We start from the raw sequence: 25,980 nt of genomic DNA on the forward strand, positions 1-25,980 counted from the left end.
TGGGCTTCGCGACCGAGCAGATAGCAACGACAAAGTCCTGTTAATGTTCTTAAGTGCGGACTTTTGGTTTGTTTGGAAATGTTAAGTCGACTTAATAGGTATTTTATGAGAGGACGTATTAAAGTGTTAGCCTAAGCACGACAGAAAGCCACGTTTATTTTGAAATTAAAAATAAGGACGCAGTCGATATATAAGAAATTAACGTTTTAGTCTCCTCTAAAAAAAATCATACAAAAATATACATATGTGTGTATAAATCTTCTCCATACTCCATTCAAAAGCTATTGAAAACATTTCCAAATATTCAGTATTCATCATATTCAATATCAAGTAATAAAATACAAAAATTAAGGGAAAAAAACATGAAATTACACATTCACACCGCATTCATCATCTGCCATCTAGTGGCTCATAAAAGCTACTTCACCTGCGCAGGAATACATTTTAAAAAACGTACAGTTTGAATGAAAAAACCCTAAACCAGAAGTCCAGATGAACAAAATGTAGATCCGACAATAATGAAAGGAAAAAAGAGTTTCTTTCAGTGTCCCAGTGAAATTAGCTGTGAGGACTTTTGGTAGCATTAGTTTGTGAGGTCCGTGACTTGTTCAGTGTCTATATCTCCGTTTGCCTTCGTCGTATCTGCTGGCAGGACTCGGGGCCCGCAGGTCTTGAAAGGAAGAAGCTGCCTTCAGGCTGACCGCTGCTGCGCTCATGGACGGCCGAGGTGAAGGCTGTTTGTTGGGGGTGTTTGCATAGATGGGCTCTTCTGGTGGACGAAAGGCAAATACAGAATCAATGGCATATCATTTAATTGCTGTAATTAATGTATATCTGCATTTGAGCTGTAGGACAATCTGTAGAGCAAAAGCTCAGGGGGATTTTTTTTTTATTGCTTATCATTTGACTGATTAGACTTTAAAGTAGTAATCAAACATCACTGAGACCAAACCAAGACGTTTTACCCTAAAAATGTGCTTATTTAGTTTTATTAGTTGAATTAGCTAATGTTGATTATTGTGCAATTGACTAATTGTTACACACTGCAAAAGAAGCTATTTAAATCCCCAACCCCACAGAAAACAGTGATGAAATACAGTGTAAACATATAACACTATTTATTTACGTATTTATTTCCTTTTTTCCGGATTTGTATATTTGTACATCACATACATATATATATATATATATATATATATATATATATATATATATATATATATATATATATGCATATATTCATACGTATGAATATATATCTATATATCTATATATATATATATATAGTCATAAGTATGCATATATTCATACGTATGAATATATATCTATATATCTATAGATATATATTCATAAGTATGCATATATTCATACGTATGAATATATATCTATATATCTATATAGATATATATTCATAAGTATGCATATATATATCTATATATCTATAGATATATATTCATAAGTATGCATATATTCATAAGTATGAATATATGCATACGTATGAATATATGCATCTATATATCTATATCTATATATAGATATATATATATTCATACATATGCAGTGCTGCAGAAGCTGTGCACCCCACCCCTCCTTTCTTCTCAAACATGTTTGCACTGAGTGTACATCTGTATAGTGACAATAAAGACATTCTCTTCTATTCTATGCTATTCAGTGATGAAATACAGTGATTTACAATAGAGACTGATTTCTGTGCAAGTAAATAAAATAAATAACATGACCTTATTTTTCATATGTAGTATGTCAGCATCAATTATCTACACTGATAATTTGATTTTTAGAGAAAGACTGAAAGTCACATCAGATGTTTTCCTTCCAAATCTTTATATCACATCAAATCTTTTGAATACACAAAGTATTAAGAGTCAATATACATCTTTTTACTACAAATGCTTCACATATTTTAATTATCAACTTAATACCTAAGTGGTTTTGCGATTTAAAAATTGATCAGGAGATGTAAACTTGAAAGTTTCCTAACAACAGAAAAAAATATTTTAAAATGTGAATTATTCAAATGTCAAATATTTATTTTTAATTGTAATTCATTTCTATTTTTAAAGAATATCCTTTCTGCCCTGAAAACTATACATTTGGAACCACGTATAAGTTTTTCCTCATGCTTTTCAAAAAAAGAAATGCTGTTACTGTAAATTTAATCTTGACATCATTTTTTACTGAAAGGCAAAACATTTTGCAGTGCAAACATTCATCTGTACTGCAAAAACACAACTGTTGACTCAGTGAAATCAGTTGACTATGATTCAAAAGTAAAAAGATTCATCAAATTAATACATCAAGGCCTGTCAAGTTAAAGTTCACTTACAGTCAAGATAGTTAAATGTCAAAGAAACTGAGTCAGTACCAAAGTCCCCTGGAATTTCTTTATTTAATTTCTCACTGTGACACAGATGTGCTAGTCATAACTATAAAATAATTAAGATTATACATTTTTTAGGTTTTGTTTTATTTATATTTATATTTATTTTTACTTTTCTGTTTTCAGTTCAGTTTAGTTTCAAGAGTCAAGAGTCAGTTTGGTTGTTAGTTTTTGTCTTTTTAAAATTGAAACTTTCACCTCACTTTTATTCATTTCAGCGTTAATATTGGCTCTTATTGTTATGCTGCAGGTGCTGTTTGTCAGATTAAAAGATTTAAGTTCAGAACGGTACAACGGTACCGAGGGGTACCCGAGTCTCAATAGGCATACGCACTCGCGTCTCCTTGTGCTGGTTATATTGACAAATGTGGCCAAACTTACAAAATACTTAACTAAAATTAATTTCCTTTATATTTTTGTTGTATATGATATCGTTTCAATACATTTTTCTAAAGCAGAGGTTTGCTTTTTATTGCCGGTAATTCTCTTTTTTTCTCATTCTCCTTGATTTTTTTCAAGTGTACTTTAATACATTTTCTCAATAACATAGCACTCCAAACAACAATTTGTGTCAGTCAGAAACCACCTTGCCTGGGTCATACGTGTCATTGTACAGCTGCTTGGCAGTACTTTCAAAGCTTCACTCTACATCTGTTTTTTTCTCCTTCCTATGTGGCCATCATTGGTGGCCAAACAACCACATGTACTTGCATGAGCTGCTGGTTGCCTACATAAAGAACTGCTTTGTCCTTTGTGGTTTAAAGTTAGTTTAGAAAATGTGTCGATGGCTTAAATCTGTGAGCTAAATACAAAATTATGATGACGAGTGGGACTGAAATCAGAACTAATCAAGTTTTAAACTTAATTCTTTGTCAGTTAATGGACAGAAAATTGAGTTTTGGAAAAAAAATAGTAAAAAATGAGTGTATTTCCAATCATAATAATACCAGTTTCACAGTCAAACCACTTGTAAGGGCTTCAATAATCATGAAACAGCTCAGTTTATTTTGCCTGTCAAATATGGACACTACAGAAAGCTATCTGTAAGTAGTAAAAGTGCTGGCTGATGCAGATGTGGACGGGCTTTTTCAGCTTTGCCTGTGTTTTATTTCTGCAGATATCTGATATTAATAACAGTGCTGATCACCTGTCTACAATCAGATCTCAAAGTGCTTACCTCTAGCTCTGCTTCGCAAAATAAACTGCGGTCCTTGTCTCTGATGTCTGCTAGAAATTAAAATCTTTTTCTTAACTGAAACCGCATAGGAGGAGAAGACATCTTTTAGTGACAGTAAAGTTTGTCTCACGGTGTGCTGTCAAACCACAATAACCACTTTCTTGCTCAGTTTGTGTCCATCAGCCACTACTTGGGAAGATTTCTGCTATCATAAAAACTTCTTCTCTCATATAAAAAAATGAGAGGTTTTCTTCTTTTAAATGCAAATATTTGCAATGAAATGAATCAGCCTGTACTGTATGCGGTGTAGATTTGGAGTGACTGTAGATCTTTAGAAGTTATCTTGTGTGATAATTTGCTTTTTTGTCGCTTGACCTCTTTTTCTCATAGAGCAACTTTTATCTCAGGCTAGCGGCTTCTGTTGCATACAGCTGAAGCACAGCTTATCTGCAATCTGTATAGACTGTCGATGATTATCTAAACCTTCACAATGAAAAGAAATAGCGCTACCTCTACTTTCTTGTCTTCTGGAGTGCAGGACACATGTGACCGTCAGGATGAACAGGATGAAAGCGGACGCTCCCAACACCACCCATATCCACCAGTTGTCACTCAGGGCAGGAGGGTCTGCGGGAGGAAAAGTTTGCCCTGGAATGTGAACGCATTTAACTTACTGGTGACTCTCAAGTTACACCATGGAAACAATAAAATGAAGTTTTGCTTTATGTGATCACTTTAAAAGATATGTAGTCGTTAAGTCAGCCCTTTTTATGTAAAGGTCCACGCACTTCCTGTGAGCAGTACGCATCTGACAGGACGAATGTGAGCACTTTGGAACAGTTTTGACTCATCATCTAGAGCTTTTATCCCCTGTGTAAGTGGACAAATGACACCCACGCAGAGCGACACTGAATGGAAAATCTACGCAGCTCCTGATAATGTGCTATGCCTTTTGAGAACTGCATACACACGCTCTCGCTCACATGCACACGCACATACATGCACACACCTTCAGTATTCGTCACATTTGACGGGTACGTTGTAACTTCACTGTCCGCTGTCGTAGAGGAAACACAATTATATGAGAAACATTCATTGCAAGCCAGGACATTTAAATTAGTATGCATTCATTCATGACAAAAAAGCAGGTGTTAAGATGTTTGTAAGCGGCATATAAACATGTAATGGTTTATAACACATTAATGTTAAAGGTGGGTTGAAGTGGATCCAGTTGTATTTATTAACATAAAAATGATGTCTCCATACTAACAGAGGAAGTTGTTGACAAATATAGATTACCTGATAAAAAGTAAAGTGCATTTTATCTGTGTACTACTGTACTACTGTACTGCTACATTTAAGTGTATTATACAGAATTTATTAAATGTTTGTATACTGCTCAAAAAAGTTATGCAAGAGACTTAAAGTCATAAATTACCAGTGTTATAAGCTAGAAGTGATACTTACAAACAATTACTTCTGTTCCATTGCTGCAATTTTCTCTTAAACTGGGAATCTCTACTGTGACTTTGCAGAAGTACCATCCACTGTGGTTTCTATTAACATTAGATAAAGTATGTGTCCTGTTGTCTTCATCCATGGAAGAATTTTGATATTTGTTATTGATCTTGGTAGTTAGCCTGGTTGAGTTGGTTACTGAAGGCCCATGATGGTTAAAATACCAGGTAATTCGATATCTCTCGTTATGCTCAGTGTTCAAACAGCAATTTAAAATCAGGTTGGACCCAGATGGAACTTCCTCTGTTTTCTGTTGGTTATCCAGACATATAGCAGTTTGACCTGGTATCATCATGGCGGTTGCTGTCACTGTAGACAGGGAAAAAGAATTTTAGGCTTTTGAATCTTAAGTTTTAACAAATCTAGTTCATTAGGGACAAAAAACTACAGATAGGCAGACGTGTTTGATTCTTCAGGAAATATGTGCACGTTGCATTTAGCATGACACATTTTTCTTTATTTATACAACTGTGCCTAGTCTTTTTAGTCTGTTAAATATAAAGTCAGGAGTCTTACCTGTAAGTAGCATCAGAATCAACTGCTTCAGCGACATTTCCATCTTATCGTGTGAGCAGTGGTCTTCTAATCGTCAGTGTCATCCTGTCTTAGCAGCCTGCCTTTCTGCACATCTGACAAAGCCAGACGTAGAACCGGTGTGTGGGCGGTTGGGTTGGTGGGAGGGAGGAGTAGGTTTTTTTTTTTTTTTTTCTAATACTATTCAGTGTCAGTCAGTTACTTTTACTATAGGAGATTTAGGCAGAAACGGCAAATGAAGATGGAAACTGACGTAGGTTTTCTAAAGAAAGTTTAGAAAGAGAAAGACAGAATTATTGACCAGAAACACCAACTCGTTTTTTTATACCTAACAGTTTTAGTCACCAGAAATCACACCTGACTACCACTCTTACCCCTTTCTAAAAAAAAAAAAGTATACCCTGCATTGCTCTGCACCTTGATGTGAACATGTGAATTCCTCAGTCATATAAATGTACATTTGCTGACTTTCTTGCTGTCACCAAATATAAAAAACATGAGGATGATGTGAAGGGGTTGTGAAACCCCTGTGGGTTTTAAGTGCAAGGGTGCTAAAACTCTACTCGTCTCGTCTCCATGCCGTCTTACTAGAAAAGTAACATATGGCTTCCTGTGACAAGACACAACTAAGCAAAATGGCTTGATGAACTTTCTGATCCAGTCTCCAACCACAATTTTGACAAAAAGAAAGAGATTCAATTTCTCTAAAAAATATATATAAATTTTCTTGCATTGCCGTTTTATAAAGTGAACACAACAAAAGGCTTTAAGAACACAACAGTGTGGGTGGAATTTTGCATTCAGGTGTTTAAAGTGTAAAGCCGTGTTGCATTGATTTGCTCTGAAAACTAATCTTTAATTCACTAACATTATAGCAGGTGTCAGTGTATTGTTTGTTCCTGACAGTGAAGAGTAAAGAAAAAAGGCCACAAGAAGAGACATGTGAAGGTTGCAGGGGGTGTATAGCTTCTGAAACCTCAACCCTATGATCTTTTTTTTTTTTTACTGAAAGTAGGTCCTGTCTGTAATGCAAGAAAAGAAAGAATCTTAAAATCATTTATTTAGTAGGACTCTGTGAACACAATGCACTTCATCTTTTATGCTGTTATATATGAAATGATAATAAAATTCGGACCATTTTCTAATTACTGGTGTGGTTTTTGATAAGAAACACATGTCGATGCATAAAAGCAAAAGAAAAAACAAAACAAAATTTACTGTAAAAAAATGTAGCATTTTGAAACAGCTGCGGGGTTGTTTTTTTAATCAAACATAATGCAAATGTTACTTAGTATACTGATCAGAATGAAGAAACTTTACCAACATTTAGGTTTTAGGGGGGCAGTACTTACAAGGGTTTTTTTTCCTTTCTATTTAGAGAACCAGTGCAGCTAAGTCAGAGTGGGTCTTTTGTTTGCTGCTGAGCAGACAGGAAGCTGCTCTCTTAAGTTAGGAGTCTTTGTTGGTTATTTTAATTCCTTTGTTTTGAGTTACATTCATTGGCCAATGGTCCTTTCATTGTTGTTTTCCTTCATCAGAAGTATGTAGGGTTGCTGTCACTGTGATGTGACCCATTCTGAGGACATAGAAAAAAGAAAGTTGTCCAAATGTGTCCAAACTAAAATTGTGAGTATAAAGGTCACATATCCTTTTTTACTTTGTTTAAAAATCACGTTGTCATCAATTTTAACAGTTTTAAAGGTTATGAATGGTCTCCGTGACACAACACACATGCACAACACATAGCTATTTTCTTTATTTTTCTCATAAGGCAAGAGGCCAAGAGAGGAAGAGTTGTGGTAGACCCTGATCAAATAGATGTACTCAAATACGTGCTCACATTTACACTTCTGGGCAATTTATAATCACTAGTTGACCTAACATACATGTCTTTGAGAGGACGGTGGGGGAGAGAAAGCCAAAGCACCTGTAAGAACAAATGCAGACGCAAAGAGAACATGCAAGCTTACACGAGCCGACAGTTAAATTCAAAGTCGGTGCTTTCTTACTGTGAGCTGATAGTGTTAACCACACAGCACCTTTAACAGAGGGGGGTCCAGTGGTGCGGCGGGTGGCATCTTGCTTCTCTCTATGAGGTGGTGACATATATGATACAGTTACACCAAAACAAGCACAATACTTGAGTAAAAGTTTTATTTATTTCCATATTTCCAACCACACCTTAATGGGCAGATTATTCATTCATTCAATCTTTATTACAGTTGCAAAACACCATCCCACAAAGAGAGGATACCAATGTCTCTAGAATTAATACTGGTAATGTCTAGTGTTAAACATCATTTGCATTTAGCCCGCAGTGATATTAAGCCTGCAAATATACCTATACCCAATAAAGTATGCAGTTACAAACATATTACATGCACTGAGCTATCTTCACCCTCCTCATGACGTCATTAAAAGCTACATTTGGTTTCGGTAAACTCATTTTCCTGTAGTTCGTGCACGTATGTCCTACCACGACTAGAGACCACAAGATCATCCAAATTCATAATATGGTTCACCATAATATTACCAACCATGCGCTCAGTTTTACATCTCAGATTAGAGATGCTGAATAAATAAATCAGGATTTAGGGAGATATAGACTCCAGCACTGATACTGCTGTGGCCACTTATCTGGTAATATAGATGTAGATTTCAGGGGGAGCCTTCTCCTGCATTATTTAGAAGACATTCATTTGTGCCCTCTACAAAGAAAAAAGAAAGAAGAAAGCAGACAGAGTTTTGTCTTTTTCTTTAAGTAGCTAAAGTAGATAAAGAGATTTTATAAATAAAAGGAAAATCTAAAACCATATCCAAGAAGATGGTGTTATATAGGCTAGTAGTTAAATAGCCTATAAATTAAACTAACTATCTATCTATCTATCTATCTATCTATCTATCTATCTATCTATCTATCTATCTATCTATCTATCTATCTATCTATCTATCTATCTATCTATCTATCTATCGCGTTGTCTTTTCTCTGACTGCACCTGAAAGCAGCATCAATCACCCGCGCCACCAGAACATCACTACCCAGAATCCTCCCGTGCCGCATGCGCCCCGCTTACTACGGCCCAAAGGCGTTGGTGGTTGGTGTCCGTCCGAAGATGCGTTGCTCTCCGGCAGCATCAGTACCAGCTCCGCCGTGCTAATACACCAAACCCCGGGGACGGAGGAGACATACCGGCGGTGTGTGGAGCTGCGAACGCGCCGGTGCACCTGACTGCAAGATGGGAGATCAGAAGGTGAGCCGGAGCCGGGGGAACAGGTGTCTCTGATGGGGGAAGCCGTTTCAGGGCGTAGTGTACAAAGGAAGGAGGGGGAGAAGCGGCGATATGAGGGAGTTTGTGGATGCAGCACGGGCTTGAATTTCTCAGTCGTCTTGTTTTTGTACTCGGTGTTTGTTCTGGTGGATGTGGGGTCGTTTCTGTGCTCGCTATCGACCGCTTTCTTATCGATAAATATCGGTGTAGCCACCGGGGACGTGGGGAAGGGGGCCTTGGCGTAGCTCCTCTTCCATCAACAAACATTGCACAGTTCTTCTGTATGAATGGGCTTTTTCACTGTGGCGTCGGAGCAGTGCAGCGGGAGTGGCAGCATATCAAAAGTGTGGGTTTTCCTGTGTAATATTGTGTGTCCGGTCTTTGAAGTCGCCTGCGTGACGATTGCGGAGCTGCATTATTAAATTATAAATGCGCATCCTTCCGCCCTCCCTGTGCACCGAGGGTAGGTCCCTCTCTGATCCCATTTGTTTAAAAGGGAGCTCAAAGCCTAAAGCTTTATGTGTCCACTCATCAGACAAGGGCTGATTAACACATCTTATCCACAGAGGAGGCTCTCCTGTGCGCTAATACAGGGATCCTGAGCCTGCCTGGAAGGGTCAGATTGTGTGTTAGTTTAAAGCAAAAATATTAAGAAAAAACTGAATTCACTGAAGGAAAATTTTGTCTTTTTCTTCAGGAATCTTTGCGAAAGATCACCCACACACTGGCCATGAAGAATGAGGAGATTTCCAACTTCATCTGCACTCTCAAGCAGAGTCTGGACAACTTGGAGGTACAGTAACGCAAAGGGCTCAAGTTAAATTTGATCTCAAATGATACCCTGAACTTTTTTTTTTCTGTTGCGACATCAGGCGAACTCCAACCGGGTGCAGGAGGACTTGGAGTCCGAATTCAGCTCCCTCCATGCTGTTCTGGACGAAATGAAAGAAAACATGCTGACCCGTATCAAACAGGAGCGAGCAAGCCGTACCTATGAGCTGCAGGTAGCTGTTATTGTTTCTCAATACATTTGAAAAGTCTAGATTTTTTTAATCAGAGGGGGGGGGAAACAAATTTTACATCTTTACATGTCTTAGACTTGTTTGTTACAAGTCTGCATATGAAAGCTGGTGTTGCATCAGTCCTTGTGGGGACATTGTTTCTTTCTTTGTTGTTGTACATCCCATGCTCAACTCTTGATCACTGGTTGAGTAAGGCGGTTCACAGGATAAAACCGGAGCCTCCTGACCTTTAAGTCAGACTAAAATCTAAACTTTTTTAAGTGAACAGCAAGCAGAATGCAACGTACTTTATCATGATCTGTTAAAAATACTGTAACTGTACAGTGTACAAACCACAAAATTACAGATAACAGGTTTAAGTGGAGCATCGTCATGTCTCCCTCGTGTTTGTCTTAATGTTTTTTTTATGTTTTTTAATGCCAGTGTAATTTATCATATTGGTGAGAAGCTTTTATCGTTTAAGCTGAATTCTAAAATGCTTCACATGTTCCGTTGTACTTCTGTTGAAAATGTGTTGACTTTATGTGTCATTTGTTGGTTTGGAAATGCCTCTGAGGCATTAGGAAGACAGTAACAATAGCTAGTAATATGTTGGGTATTGCGTTACCAAGCTTAGAAAGATTTATAGGGGACTATGGAGCAAGACAAATAATATTGTGAATCATGTGAGGCATCTACTTGCCACTTCCTTTAAACTACTACCATCTGCACAGTGTTGTTGTTCCCCTTTGTTTGCAAAAAAAAAAGGTCCAAACTGTCATTTATTCCTTAAACCATGAACCTCCTGAACATGAGCAGCACACAGGTTCCCCAAATGGAAAGTGTCTGTATGTGATTGTTTTTAAGTGATGTGTACAGAATCAGGTGACTTCTGCTCCAATCAGATTTCAATGATTTCCACCATAGCAACACTGTTTTTTTTACTTTTTTTTCCTTTACATTACTTTAGCTTGTTAAAGTGATTTAAAAAATGATGTAAGAAAGAAGAACATAGAGAGAAAAGAAATAATATGCCCCAAAACTACTGAGCCGCCTCCACATTACACCTGCAGGAGCTGCTCGACCATGGAAACCCATGCAGTGAAGGTCCCGCCACACAGTTTTTGTGCTGGTGTTAATGCCAGAGGAAGTTTGGGACTCTGCGGTTACTGAGTCAGCAGAGCGTTGGCGAGTTTTATGCACTCGGTGACCCCGCTCTGTAACTTTATGTTGTCTGCCGCTTCATGGCTGAGTTAGCATGGCTCCTAAACACTTCCATGTTGCAACAAGCCTCTTACAAGAGATTTCCACAGAGGCATCCTATTACAGCACCATCGAATTCAGTGAGCCATGCAGTCTGTAAAGGCAGACTGCATGCTTGATTTTTATACACCTGAATTCAAAGATTACGAGGCGTGGTCCGATACTTTTGTTCATATTGTGTAACAATAAACAAGGTAAGGCCAGGAACTTGCAGCTGTGGAGCCAGAGGTACCTGCTGAAATGCTGCAGAGAGGAGGTGAAAATGACTCATATCAAGTTTGCATTTTTTGCTTTTTTTACTCTCTTTCTTTGCAACATTTATTCCAAACTAGCTGCATGAATGAAGGCTGATATTTGTTTTCATTCATCTCAGGTCAAAATACCAATAATTCAAAAACCTCTGTAGCCTCAGGACTGAGCGATGACTCTCAAATGATGCAGCTAGCTCCATGGCTTCTGCTGGCAACACAATCAACTTATTATACAGACGAATAACCTGTGGGAGTTTGTAGATGCGCTCCATTTGACTGTAAGTTGGTCTTTTCTCAGAGTCAGCTGAGCGCCTGCTCCAAAGCCCTGGAGAGTTCAGAGGAGCTTCTGGAGATGGCCAATCAGACGCTCTGCTCCTCTGAGACGGACGGTTTCACTCAGGTAACTGACAGTCATGCTGCTGCGCCGTTTTCCCCCCGCAATGATGCGAATTTCAGTGTCCACATACGATTTAATCTGTCCTCCTTGTGCTGTCATGCTAGCAGTGATTTTAACACAGCCACCGGCAGCTTTTTGTGTTAAATGACAACTTGATGGGCTCCAACTCAGTTCTCTCTTCGCTCCATGTCTCTCCTCTTTTTTTCCTTTCCCTCTCTGTGCTTCTCCTCTCCAGGCGGCCAAAGACATTAAGGATAGGTATAGTACTCAGCAATCCATTGCTTTCCTTTTGTCATAGCCTCCTGTAACCAGCGAGCCATCTAATGAATGTAGCGTGCATGCATTCAAACCTGTAGCCACCGCACCCATTTCGTAGACAGTAAGCACGATGGAAACTTTCCACTCTTTTGTCTCTGTGTTTCCCCACTCTCATCTCGAGTCTGTGCCATCCTGTGTCAGCCCCTCCCTGGATGAATTGTGCTCCCTCTCTAGCTCTGCTTTTTGAACTAGGGTGATGAGTTCAGCGCTAGTATGTCAGAAATGTAGTTAGTGGTCTTTTCTTAGTGAGCAGTGCTAGAATCACCTGTTTTCTTCTTTGTCGCCCTCTGGTTCAGTTCAATAATAGACCCGCACTTGTTTCCACCCCACTTCTTTGTGTGTTTTTTGTGTGTCTCTTTCTCCGCAGCGTCACAATGGCTCCAGCCTTTCGCCTCTCCCTGAAGGCTAAAGCCAGTGACAACATGAGTCACTTGATGGTGGATTTCAGCCAGGAGAGGGAGATGTTGCAAGGACTCAAATTTCTCCCAGGTCTGAAACAAAGGAGTTGCTGACTTGCACAACATTAAAGCAGCACTCTGACTCTACTTCTATTTAATTTTACACACCAGGTTGATTTTTTAAAGCTTCTGTTTAAAACGGGTAACCAATGAGAAGAAAGTTACACATACAAAGGTGCATCTATACTCGACTCTTTTATTGCACTGCACACACAAGTTGGTCAATTACTTATTGCTTATTTACAGTTAGTTCACTGACTGGGACAAAAAAAAGCGAGATCACATTAGTCCCGTGTTAGCAGCCATGCACTGGCTCCCTGTGCACTACAGAATCCAATATAAAGGAGAACTGTTTGTGTTTAAAGCCTTAAATGGTCTTGCACCTGCATATGTGGTAGATAGTCTGCCTCCATACACTCAAGATTATTAAAGTCTGCCACTCCTGATCATCCCTCTGATTGATGCTTTCTGAAAAGGGGGATGTTTGCCTGTGCTGTTTTTGCAATCAGATGAGCATTGCCTGTGACGGTCGTTAAATCTAAACTGAAAATGTACCTTTTCTGGGGGGTTTTGTCAGGCTTTTGGAAATAGTTAATCTCTGGATAGGTTCCTGCTGTGTAATTTTATGTAAATGTTGTGTAGCATCAATATAGGGGCTGCAGTACAGCTGAGCATAAGATTAGTAAGGATTATTTTGAACTCTGAATCATGCTAAGCTACTCTGGTAGTGTCTGAGAATTTAAATATGGAGCAGAAAATGAGGTTCTCTTTCACAGCTGTAGTTACTAATTACTTTATGAGTAATTATTAATTACAGCTGTAGTATTTTACTATAATTAGTAACTAATTACTTTACAATTTTTGTCTGAAAAATAACTTTTTTGTACAAAATCTGCATCTAGTCATGTCATTGTCGGCCCTTGTCGAGTGCCAACCAATTTAATGGGGTTCAGTTGTTTCTCTGATCAGCAGAGCAGCACATGAGGGCACAACTGTTTGTCTCAATGGCATCAGAAGTTAAACAATCTGTAACCTGCCAGCTCCCTAGTACAAAGTCCAGGTAGTTTTTCACTAGGTCATAAAGTAGAGCAGATAAAATATGAGGAGAGTTTACAGCAGCTAGGCAGGATGTGCGTCGGTTCAGGCGGCGGGCTCTCCTAAACTAAACAGTGTTTTGGAAGCAGGCTGCGTGATCCGGTGTGCTGCATGTGGGAAAAGGGAGAAAATCTGGTCAACGTTCCCACCTGAGTTCATGTGTGAAAACTGTTTTAAGATTTGAGTTTTTGTACTGTTACACCTTGAACTGCTACACATGTACTGTAAATCCCGGACTACAGAGCGCACCTGATTAAAAGCCGCATGCTCTAATTGTAGAAAGAAAATCAATTTTGTACTTGTACAGGCCGCACCGGATTTTAAGCCGTATGCGTTTCACTTGTAATATGAGATATTTACACAGAAATATTACACGTTTAAACGTTTTTAACGTTTAATTTAATCCTTAAGGTAACATAAACATGGTAACATACAAAATTACATACTGCATTTTTTTCCCCGAACAGCGCCTGTAACACGGCTACCTTTAAGTATACGTACTATCGGTAACACACAAATTACGTTGCTTATGTTTTTTTTACGGAGACATTACAACGTCTCTTAACAACCGGTAAAAATATATACCGTATATATACTACTTATCAATTTTATTGGTCTACTGTTACCTTCAAAAATGTTTTTGGCCCCATGAAAAAAAATATGCATTAGCTGCACGTCAGTATAAGCCGCAGTGTTCACAGTGTGGGGAAAAAAGTAGTGGCTTATGACCCGAGAACTACGTTGGTCTAACTTCACCTCAGTGAATTGCAAAAGTAAAACGATATAATCTAGATAAAACAACCCGAAATGAGTCACTACACATTGCACTTAATTTCACAACACAGTGAAGTTTAGAGTTCAAAAACATATTTAAGAGATTCTGGTCAGGCTGTGTTTGGTAGATAAAGTATAAGCTGTCACCCTGGAGGTGGTGTTAAGCGCAGTGTAGGCATTTCTGTGTTTTTTCAACCAGAACAAAACAAAGGGGTCGATACTTGCTGTGTGTTAAACTTCCTGCAGTATGTTCCACTTACCAGCATTTTTTTTTATATTAATGAGTCAAATGAATACATGTGATGTGACTGGGAGTTACATACAGCAATAAAACCACAAAGAAGTATCACTCCACAGCTGTGCGAGACCTCCTAACCTCGTTATTGCACCGTTGCGGTTAGACAGCCTACATATGTAGTGTAGGTCTCAATCTGATCTGAATCGCCTGCTTTTAGCTGTAAAGCTAAGACAGACAGAGCTCAGACACACTGCCGGTTAAACAGGATACAATAAATGGAAAAGGTGAAAGTTTATCAGATGAATGTGAGTGAAGACTAGTTTTGCACAGAGGTGGTCGACTTTTTATCAAGTGCACGTCAAAACAATTTCAAATAAATATTTATCTTTTGCCACAAGGTCACGTCAGACTTCTTTTAGGAAAATACTGCCCCCTTGTGGTATTGAATGCAGCTTTAATTTTGAACTCTTACACTTCTTGACTATTTTAGTACATTTTTTTTTAATGAAACAAGACTTAAAGAGTAGTGAAAGTTGATGTTGGACACCACCTGTAACAGGTAAAACCTCTTTTTCTCTTCAGTTCCTGCTACTCCTGAGATCCAGGTGTCAGAGTGCCAGGTGTGCGACAACACGGTGACTGTAGTTTGGAGTTTACCAGAGCCTGATAGCAAGATAGACCACTACATACTAGAACACCGGCGCACAAATCACGAGGGTCCACCTCGCATCCGAGAGGACTACCCCTGGATGGTGGTGGAGGGGATACGAGAGATGGAGCACACTATCACGGGTAGGAAGAGGACTGTGAGGTAATGTTTGGTATTTATAGTTAAACTTTGAGTAGATTTGCTAACCTAGAATATTTCCCTTATTCTCAGGTCTGCGTTTCGACACCCGGTACATGACGTTCAGAGTGAGAGCGTGTAACAAGGCCGTGGCGGGAGAGTTCTCTGAGCCGGTTACACTAGAAACCCACGGTAAGAATACCTGGATCTGGCTGCTCTTATTTTACTTTGACTGACAAAAGACATGGCTTTTCAGTTTTCTGTACACTAAAAGAAAAACCTTACTTCTTTCCCATTTCCAGCTTTCACTTTCAAGCTGGATGCTGCTTCCGCTCATCAGAACCTGAAGGTGGAGGACTTGAGCGTTGAGTGGGACAGCAGCGGAGGAAAAATACAGGACATCCGAAAAGACAAGAACCGAACCAACTCACCAATGCACTCCCCAGCCAGGTTTGTAAGCCGCTGATTTCATGTGCTTACTCTCATTATGAATAAAGCTCAGAAATACTGAATGTTTCTACCTCGTGTCTTTTCTGTAATCAGGTCAGCCCTGATGTCTCCTAAGAGAGCACCGACCGCCCGGCCCGGCAGAGACAGGTTTACAGCAGAGTCGTACACAGTGCTGGGTAAGAATACGTGCGCCAAATAAAAGAAGGAAGGACAGAAAGAAACTTGTATGTGCGTATCCAGACCGTCTCAGATTGTAGATTGTTAGAAACAATGTTAGAAAGTTGCACAATAAAGTAATCTGATCTTCCTTACCACCCGAGGTGAACTAGTTAGTCGGTGTAATGAAGGCTACACACGAGAAAGAATGATCCAGATTTAAACCGAAGTTTTGTTTGTTTGTTTGTTTGTTTTTTAAATTACTGCACTTTTTACAGTTTTGGACATTTCAAACCTAAATCATTTCTACATAACTAACTTTTCAAATCAGATTTCCATCTCTTAGCAAAGCAGTTGTTACGTAACCACAGCTGTCAGCATGCGTAAAGACAGTGCCGATTGTTTTGACGCTGGCCTTATGTGTCGTGACAGCTGACACTATGATTGACGCTGGCCAGCAGTACTGGGAGGTGCGTTTTGACAAGGAGAGCAAGGCCTTCGCCGTGGGCGTAGCCCTGCGGAGCCTCGGCCGATTCGACCAGTTGGGGAAAAGCAGCGCGTCGTGGTGCATCCACCTGAACAACTGGTTGCAGCAGAGCCTCACAGCCAAGCACAACAACAAGGCTCGAACCCTCGACTGTCCCATCCCGAACAGCATCGGGGTCTATATCAACTACGATGAAGGTAGGATCCAGACAGATCAGTGGGTGAACTCAAAGATTTAGTATGCCTCAGATAGCTTTACTTGACAATTTTACAATTTGGTAACTGGAACAAAACAAAAGAAAAGAAAAAGACTGTTTAGCGTTATTTATGGATTAAAGTGAAGCAACAATAAGGCTACTTTAACTTCCACACATTTCCTAAAAAGCAAACCGTTATAAAATAAACCGTTAAGTATGATGTTTACCTTTGTGTTTCTCTCCAGGTATTCTGTCTTTTTACAACGCCAAAACTAAGCAGCTGATGCACGCCTTTAAAACTAAGTTTCAGCAGCCAGTTATCCCAGCGTTCATGGTGAGGAAAAATTCATTCAAAGCGTATTTTTATTTAAAACTTTTGCACCACCTTCTGATTTTTAAAAAAAATAATAAACTGGCTGTCATGTGCTGCCCCCTGCAGGTGTGGAACGGAAGTTTCTCTGTAGTGACGGGCCTGCAGGTTCCTAGCGTGGTGCAAAGTGGCCAGAGGAAGAACAGCGGCACCAGCAGCTCCAACGCCAGCCTCAACTAGACCCATCCATCCACCTAGCCAGCTGGACTCCTCCCACCTCCACCTAGCCTTGGTCAGCGCCGCAGATCATCTCCTCTGCCCTGACGGCGGTCGAAGCCATATCGCAGAAGAGTTAAATCACTGGAGTATGACGGTTTAGCCTGTTCCACATGCAGTGTCTGTGTTGCATAGAGACAAACATTAGGTGGGAAGAGGTGGGTCTGCTGCTCCCTCAGTGACAGAACTCTTCAGATGTATGACTCTGGCTGTTGTGAATGCTGGGGATACAGTAGGTGTAGGCTTGCTAGGTTTCCTGTCTCTGCACATCCATTTAGCACCACTGCTGCTAAAGCACTGATTTAGCGCTGGCCGCTGTCCATCCTTCTGTCAGCCGAACTGTCGTGCAGCCAGCTGCCGGTTCAGGGTTACGCTCTGTCCTGTCTGCTCTCTCTCCCTGTGCCTTCCTGCTCATTTCCAAAAAGATAAAATCGGGTACGCTAATAAGCTTTTCTGTTCCAATTTAAAACTATGTCAGAGTATTTTGGGTTAGCGGTTATTACCTAACCAGCCAGCAACCAACATACGGTCTGTAGCCCAAATAACAACCTGCTCCTACACACAGTTACTGAATTCAGTGGATCGCTGCCAGCAGCTATTAGGTATAAGAAATTAAGATATTTAGGATGCTGAAGTTGTTTTCTTGCCAAGGCATGTGCATTTAACAGTGTTTACTGCATTTCATATAATAGCCAAGACCCACACTTTGGGCTCTTTTGGCTCCTGCTGAGGTTTTGTTAGTTTAAAATCAGAGATGGTGTTAACTGTCATACAGACTGAAAGTCAGAGCCAACTTCCTTCATTTTAACTCCTTGTAGTGAAGTCAGAGCGCTTACGTGGCTTCAGGATTTTTCAAATGATTGTACTGTATACTCACATAAATGCACTCTAATGCTTGTTCCTGTATATGCACTATTTCTTTTGCAGCAAAGAGTTCCCATTACGAGTAGTGGACTGCCTTTAGTCCTAAATATAACAAATAGCTAGGCAGTAGCTCGAGCTAATAAATCGTATAATAAAGATTAGCCATTTATGGAGACACCCAGGTGAGAAACTAAAGGGATAAACCCTGAAAACTTAGTCTGAAGTCTGTTTTTGTGCACCGCCTGACCTCTGAGAAGCATCCACCTCATGCTGTATGTCACACATGCTAACTGTGTTGCTTTGCCACATTTCTCCTCTACATGTGTGTTCTGAATAATGTAGCCTGCGATGCTTTAAAGAAGCGAGAGTTCTGTTGACTTTGTTTCACATGCTGACAGATGTCAGAGTTTATTGTAAATAGTTTAATTTTCCACTATAATGTATCAGTCATTGAGGTAATAAAGGAGTGAGAGCACTTTGGTCCATGAATGTCTGTCTTAAAACAGAAACAAAGGAAGACAAAAAGGGTTGGCTGTGTGAATAATACATAAAACAAAGTACACCTGGCACAGACCTTCATAAAACCTCTGTTGCTGCATGGCACCTACTAGAATTGCTTGATCACATGGCCTGATGCGATATAAGCAAGTTTTACTTCAGTAAAAAAATAAAAAAAATTTTAAACTACATGCAATACATAAATTTACAGAAAAAAAGTTCATCTGGCAGTTCTGTTTTTTCTTCATAGGGCTGCATCACTGAAACGGTGGGCAGTAATACACTGTAGTTCAAATATGAACATCATGCCTGTAAGGCAGAATATAACTATTGTAGCTATGGTAACTGAAAGAAAAACACAAAGAAATCTGAAAACACTGATAAATGTGATTCAGTAGAACAAAGGGAAAAAGTGCCACTTTCAATGGCAAATGTGCAAAGTGTACAAGAGAAAGGTATAGATAATGTGACATGTGCACTGCTCGTTACAGTCGATTAATTTGCTAATGAGTGTCCAAGAGAGGCAAAGATCAATAGCACGTTAATCTTCTGAGAGGCTTTGCTGCTCTTGTGCTGCCGACAGAGCCGAGCTACACTGCGGAGCAGGAGGAGGTCATTTGTGCGGGGAAATGGCTCGTTTCTCCTCCCATGTGTCGGTTCATCTTGCAGGGACGGTCTGACACAGCAGCTTTGCCACATTGTCACAGATAGAGATGGCTCTCAGGGGCTCCCATCACAAAAGGTCACTGACACTTTCCCTTTTTTTTCCAGCCGAAGTTTCAGCTCAGATATGGTTGCGCGAGCAACTAAAACATAAACAGATTATAAAGTTTAACATGACAAAAAGGTAAAAATAACCATTCAGAAGAATATTAAATCTGAATGCAAATGCATTCAGACTTCACTGAGGTAGGTAAAAGACTAAAATTGAACCTACTCTGATTATCGGGGTCTGTAACGCCTTTCACCTTCAAATCTAGTTTTGAGGTTGAAGCAGAGGAGGGAAGCAATTTGCGAGGTACAGGAATTGGAGGCATGAGTGGAATTTTCTGGGTTTTCTCTTCTGGTTCTGTAGTTAAAACAAAGACACATACAAGGCGGGGAATTAGCCATGCAGCATCAAGGTGAATATTTTCCAATAGATTAGGAAGCGAGATAGAGATCGAGAGCAACTTACGTGGCAGCGGATTGACTGAGGAATCTTCTGTCTCTTCTTCTTCCTCATTCCCTGTTTGAACACAGACATTGCTTAGGAGTGATCGGAAAAAATGAAGTCACACCTGTTTACGCTTGTGAAATGTAACAAACAACTCATGATGAATGGGCTTATTGATGGCACATGTGACAATGGTGATACTCACAGTTCAAATACAAGCAGTCTTCCACTGGCAATTCCTCTGGTTCAGGAGATGGTGTTTTTCTATAGACTGGAAAATAGAAGAGATGATTTTGATTATTGGACCACTTACTAAAAAACATAAATAAAATGACCAGATTAAAAAACAGGTACTATTTGGACCAGCAACCTTGGGAAACCACAAATGTACAGACAATGAACACGGCATATTACATTCAGGTAAAGGTTAACATAATATGTTATGGTAACAGGAGTCTGAAATGAATTCATTATACAAAGATTTTCTTGGTGTTTCAAACGATTGCTTACTATTATATTTTGTGCAGATTTTTTTTATTACATCCTATTCAAGCTCAAATGTAGTAAAAAAATGCCTGTCAGATTAATTTTTTTCCCTATTTTTTAAAATTTTGGTTTATGGTCTACCTGTAAAACACAACATTCACGTCAGTTTAATGGTAATCAGCATTTAGTTTCAAAGTCCAGAGCCAAAAGAAGCTTAAAGAAAAACTAAAGTTAAATCACTAAGAGGAATCTCCCAACTGCTGAGGTCAAAGCACCGAAACAAAGAGGCTTACAAAGCAGAGTAAATAGACTGATGTATGAGTTTGTGTTAATAGAAAATACCTGGTTTGGGAGGAAGGCTTGGTGGAGTACCTTTGTTGCTGGGTTGGAGAAAAGAGGGTTGCTGAACACTCTTTTCTCCATTTTCATTATCAGAAGAAATATAAGCTGTTAAAAAAAAGTCCATAGCTTATATTAGTCATGGAATAATTATTACAGAAGAACAAATAGAGATTGGACTATATCAGGTTCTGTACATACATAATTTCTTTTCATATGGTTCTTCAATAATGAGAGGAATCAAAGCTCCGTCAGTTGATGTCACCAAATAGCTGATCGCATCGTGCAGAGTGTCACAGATGACCTGCACAGAGAGAATAATCAAATACACAAAGTTAACAAGGGTGTGTGTGTGTTGACTTGGTCATTTATTGAGCTGCAACGATAAAATGTCTTGCAGGAATTGCACTGAGCACTGCTGCTGAATTTCCCTTTACAGACTGAGGTGTGTCATGAGAGCGCAGAAGGAAATGTATGCAACTTTCAAGCACGAACCCAGCGTTGTACCCGCAAACTAATAAAAAAAAGAACACATCGGGGCTGAGTCATGAAAACAGCAGCCAGATTAAAACAATCATCCGCTGCCATGACAATTTTATTCCCACCACAGCCTTTACTGTTAATCACCTTATTGTTTTCCAGGAGGTCATAACGCTTTATAACACTTGATCTCTATCGCCAATAAAACCATGAAAAAAAAAGTTCTACCAAGGGCAGCAGTGTGTGTGTTGCACTGTTTGTCACTGCCATGTGGGTGTAAGCTACACACAGAAGATTGCATAAAGCAATAAAAAAGGCAAGACCTGCATAGAGAATAAAAGATTCTTCTTAAACTACTCAGTTGCTCATTTATTTGAGGCACACATGTAGAACTGAACCCAGAATACTCACTTTAGGCTCCACATCAATGATGAAGCCCCCGTCGTGTTTTCGGATCACGCGGTAGTGTTTGACCAAAGAGCTACAAGAAAAAAAGTGAATAAACTTTAAACCTGAATAAAATACCAGCATAGTTATTGCTATCAGTGATGTTAGGACGCTGTGCAAAGCTTAAATAAAAACAGAATAAATCAATCAATATTTCATTCATAATAGAACATATAAAAGATGAAATGTTAATAATATTTTTCCTAATATGTTGTCTGAGTTCTACTGTAAATATACAATATGATGGGTTTATGAGATTTTCAAATCACTCCATTCTGTTTTAATTAGCATTTTACGCAGCATCACAACTTTTTTGGAATTAAGTTTGTATTTTATTTGTGTTATATATGAACGAGTGAGCACATGTTTATATCTGTGTCAGATGTGTGTGTGTGTACCTCTCCAAGTCCTGCCTGGTGCTGACAGCGAAGGAGCTCCCATCGCTTCCAGGCCTCAGCAGCAGGTTTCCTCTTTTGGCTTCTCTCTCAAGAAGCAGCTCGGCCTCCAGGCGGGAGACATTGTGGTAACAGCTATAGGGATGACACAAATGTGTCACTCATCAGCAGCTGAGCTCGGTATATAATTAAATTCTAATGGAATGCACATGCAAAGAATGTTTCTGGCATTAGAGTCAATCTTGACTTCTTTCCAAAGAAAACAAAATTCCAACGTGTCTGGCTTTTTTTTTTTTTTTTTCCGAGAATGAAAATGCAGATATTTCAGTTAAATACCAGTTAATGCATTTACAGTTATAGCAACACCTCTTCACCATCAAAATAGTCAGCAACAGTGCAAAAGTCACGAGTGTCTTTGATACTAACGCTGGCATGTCTGCTTTGAGGGTGACATAAGAAGAGCAGCTGGTCTCAGCAGATGGAGGGCTGTTCTGTTTTCTCTCCTTTTCCTTTTGTACTGCCTCTTTCAGCATGTGGATCTGACCTGGCAGCAGATTCAGAGAGGTGGGCACAGCCAGCTGCAGGAATACATAATAATAATTTTAAATACTCTGCGTTACATCAACATCTTGTTATTTTTCTATAAAGTGAGATAAAGGTTTATACCACAGACCTCAGCCACAGCTTGGATATAGCCCTTCCAAAACTCACGAACTTCTGCATTTGGGACCTAAAGAAGTGACAGAGGAGGGGGAAAAGGTCAAAAACAGAGCATCCTCCTTTGATAGAAATATGACCAGTTGCATGAATTCCACATATTCCCTCACAGTGAATTTGATATTTCCGTCTTTCAGTCGGAGATTGAATCTGGCTGCATCCAAGTTACGGTCCTGTCTGGTCTCATCTGTTACTGAGATAAATCCACTGAGATCCAGTTTCTCTATGTACTGATGAAACACACAGTCACAGATGGTTAATCAAGAAAGGTTTGGGGGGGGGGGCTGATAAACATTAATTCAAATCTCTGAATTTCATTAAGACAACTTACATCGCAGTCCTTTTTGTCATTGAAGAAAAAAAGGGTGTTTCCACAAAGGGCGGTCCACAGTTTCCGAGATGTCTGCATACAAAAAGAAAAACGGGTCAAGAAAAGTGAAGAATGCAGACATGTGGATAGATATTTTTAAAATAAAATCATCCGTTTCCTTTTATCCATTTCATTTATTTCCTTCCAAGTAAAGAAGAAAGCAAAGTTACACAACAAGGGAAAAAACAACAACAACAACAAAAACCAGGCTGACGACATTTCTGGGAAAGACCTGATGAGTCAACTGATTTTTACCGCAAAGGAAACCAAGAAACCGCAACAGATACAGGTGTATGACATTAATTACTCTGCTCTACATGCTTGTTTGGATTCCTTTGGCCTGAGGGGAATCATGACGCTGCATCACTGAAATAATTAAATGTGTTGATGTGTAAACTGTGTCAAATCCCGGTATGTGTATGAACAAAGTTATGATGGTTTTCCATTAGTTTTTATTTTGCTTGTTTGTTTGTTTTTTACATTTTTGTTTTCATTTCAGCTTGATTTCAATTGATTTCTTTGTTTCTGATTTTATCAGTTTTAGTGTTAACTCTGCATTTTAGTCTGTTATGCAAGGTTTTACTATTGTGTGGCTGTCACACTGTAGGAAGTTCAGAACAGAACAATGCAGAATGCAAAGATTTTGTATGACGTTACGCAGATGTCAGTTTCAGTCAACGGGTACACCAATGCCTCCCCAGACTTGTTTTGCCTAGACTGAGAAAGACTAAAACCAGAGACATTTCATGTATAATTTCATCTTATTTTGGTCTACAGACAAAGCAAAGACCCGAATGAAGCTCTCTTTGTCCATTTTCCAACACTGGGACCTGCTGGCAAATATTAAGGCTGATGGCAAAATCTCTAAGGCATTCGATGCCAAGCTCAAACAAATTGTGTTGAATTTATAAAGTGAGATAAAGGTCTGCCCTTCAGTCTCATGTGCACAGTCTTATCAGTAGCGTCTTGTAAGAACAGCCCTCGGGATTTATGATCTCTAAAGCTTGATGTTCCAGTTCATATCTTGTGTGAGTTCCTGGTTTTCTCAAATGATTACAACAAAAGCAGTAAAGAAGTCAAACCAGTCTGACAGGCAGAAAAAGATGTGAAAATGACGAGGAGCTTCTCTACCACAGTAAACAGCTCTTCACCGGGCTTTTTCTATCTAGGTCTTTTACCTAAATCTGTTTTAAAGGGTAACCGAGCAGTAACTGTGCCAATGCAGTGCCGTTTTATCATTTTAAGCATAACCTTGTAAAGACTAAGTAAAAGTATTACACTGAGGTACAGTTTATATAAAGCACGGGCTTGTGCAGGACCAAAAAAACTACAAAACTACAAATAAAATGGAATATTGCCCAAAAAAGCATAGAAGTCCTCTTTGAAGTCACTAAATGATCCTGACATTAAAATGAATAAGTAAATAAAAAATATTTAACAGTTGGCAGTTGTTAGGAACATTAATGGCATGTTCTACACATGGTTGGCAGGTCAGTCATTCATATTCCTCTGTTGTTACCACACACACACACACACACACACACACACACACACATGTCTGGTTTGCTATCTTCGTGGGGACATCCCATTGACATAATGCTTTCCCTAGCCCCTTACCCTAACCCTAACCATTAAAAATGAATGCCTAACCCTAACCCTTACCCTAAACCTAACCATAACCTAATTGTAACCCTGACAGGAAAACCGCATTTTGAGTGTGAAAATTGCTTTCAACCCCGAGGGGACCTGGATTTTGGTCCCCACGGTGCAGAAAGTCCCCACCAGGATAGTAAATGTCAGATTTTGGTCCCCACCAGGATAGTACGAACCCGTACACACACACACACACACACACAAAACCAACAGAAAACCTATTTCAGACTAATTGATTGCTTTACAATAAGGAAACGAACTTGACAATATTTCAAACAAAAGTGGTCACTTTTTTGCACTTTTCAGTTGTAAGGATTTGCGCTTTTTCTCTCTCTTATATATAAGAGCAAATTCTTTTGGACAGTAACAATCAATACAGAGACGTTGCTTCTTCAGGTCTTGATCATTTATGAGAAATTCATTTAAACTCAAAAACTGACTAAACTGTTTGAAAGTTAAAAACCTGAAGCCTCAATGGAAAATAAGGACATGTTTGCTGTAAATGTGAGTATACAACGGTCAAATATCTGCACAAACAACCAAGCAAAAGTCTTATTTACCTCATCATTGAATGATCTCTTCTCCATGTATCCTTCATAGTAACAGTTTGGCAGCTGATCCCTCGGTCGCCTTGTTCGCTTTGCCATCACAGCAAGTGTCGTTGTTCAGAATAAGTCAGATTATACTGTGAATACGAACTCAATTCCCCTACAAATGCATGAAAAGTGCCCCAGTTGCTGACTATAAAACAACTCAGTCCTTGGGCCACGCCCTCGACCAATGATTGGTCAAAGAGCGAAGCGGCTGGGTGTTTCTTGAGGATGGAAACCACCTTGGAACAAATTCCAGCGCCTGGTATTTACACCTTAATGAACTTCAAAAAAACAAAACAAAAAAAACTAAAGCACAATGCTCATAAGAGCGTGTATGTTCTTCAGTCATTATTTACTGTAAATCATTATTTACAGTAAATAATTCACAGGTCATTAAATGGAAACAACGCAAATCATAAACCATAAAGCTGTTGAGCTGGAGCGTTAGCTTTTTAAACCTGCCATCATCAATGGCCACCCTGCGATAACTAGTACATGTGTACAGTGTGTTTACCACTTCATTTTTTAATTTTTTTGAATACATTTTCATTAACTTTGAATAGTCGGCTACTCATTCACAAGTCTGCTCCAGAACCATTTCACCTGTTTACCTGTTTCACAGGTATACA

The 25,980-nt window shown here is 39.3% G+C and overlaps 2 protein-coding genes across 2 annotated transcripts; one reads left to right on the forward strand and one right to left on the reverse strand.

The window, feature by feature from the left end:
- Positions 1-8,677: 8,677 nt before the first annotated feature.
- fsd1 (fibronectin type III and SPRY domain containing 1) lies at positions 8,678-18,693 on the forward strand. Its single transcript, XM_003439875.5, has 13 exons — positions 8,678-8,878; positions 9,594-9,689; positions 9,769-9,900; positions 11,710-11,811; positions 12,044-12,066; positions 12,494-12,615; positions 15,274-15,483; positions 15,572-15,670; positions 15,781-15,928; positions 16,022-16,104; positions 16,517-16,768; positions 17,013-17,101; positions 17,207-18,693. The coding sequence occupies exons 1-13, from the start codon at positions 8,864-8,866 to the stop codon at positions 17,315-17,317; spliced, it is 1,482 nt and encodes a 493-aa protein (XP_003439923.1). The 5' UTR covers positions 8,678-8,863; the 3' UTR covers positions 17,318-18,693.
- On the reverse strand, positions 18,513-25,550 carry LOC100697486 (signal-transducing adaptor protein 2). Its single transcript, XM_003439697.5, has 13 exons — positions 25,319-25,550; positions 23,067-23,138; positions 22,846-22,965; positions 22,692-22,748; positions 22,445-22,596; positions 22,022-22,153; positions 21,588-21,657; positions 20,898-21,000; positions 20,700-20,804; positions 20,077-20,142; positions 19,893-19,943; positions 19,653-19,784; positions 18,513-19,521 (listed from the first exon to the last, which is right to left on the reverse strand). Exons 1-13 carry the CDS (start codon positions 25,403-25,405, stop codon positions 19,436-19,438), a joined length of 1,233 nt encoding a protein of 410 aa, XP_003439745.2. The 5' UTR covers positions 25,406-25,550; the 3' UTR covers positions 18,513-19,435.
- Positions 25,551-25,980: the final 430 nt, after the last annotated feature.

Source organism: Oreochromis niloticus, linkage group LG23 (assembly GCF_001858045.2).
Source record: "Oreochromis niloticus isolate F11D_XX linkage group LG23, O_niloticus_UMD_NMBU, whole genome shotgun sequence".
In the NCBI taxonomy this organism is placed as follows: Eukaryota; Metazoa; Chordata; class Actinopteri; order Cichliformes; family Cichlidae; genus Oreochromis; species Oreochromis niloticus.

Coding starts and splice junctions, on each gene's coding strand:
- fsd1 (XM_003439875.5), top strand. Junction 16,769..17,012: donor CTATATCAACTACGATGAAG/GTAGGATCCAGA, acceptor GTTTCTCTCCAG/GTATTCTGTCTTTTTACAAC. Junction 17,102..17,206: donor CAGTTATCCCAGCGTTCATG/GTGAGGAAAAAT, acceptor TGCCCCCTGCAG/GTGTGGAACGGAAGTTTCTC.
- LOC100697486 (XM_003439697.5), bottom strand. CDS start 25,405: ATGGCAAAGCGAACAAGGCGACCGAGGGATCAGCTGCCAAACTGTTAC. Junction 22,966..23,066: donor ATGACAAAAAGGACTGCGAT/GTAAGTTGTCTT, acceptor GTGTTTCATCAG/TACATAGAGAAACTGGATCT. Junction 22,749..22,845: donor ACGGAAATATCAAATTCACT/GTGAGGGAATAT, acceptor TCACTTCTTTAG/GTCCCAAATGCAGAAGTTCG.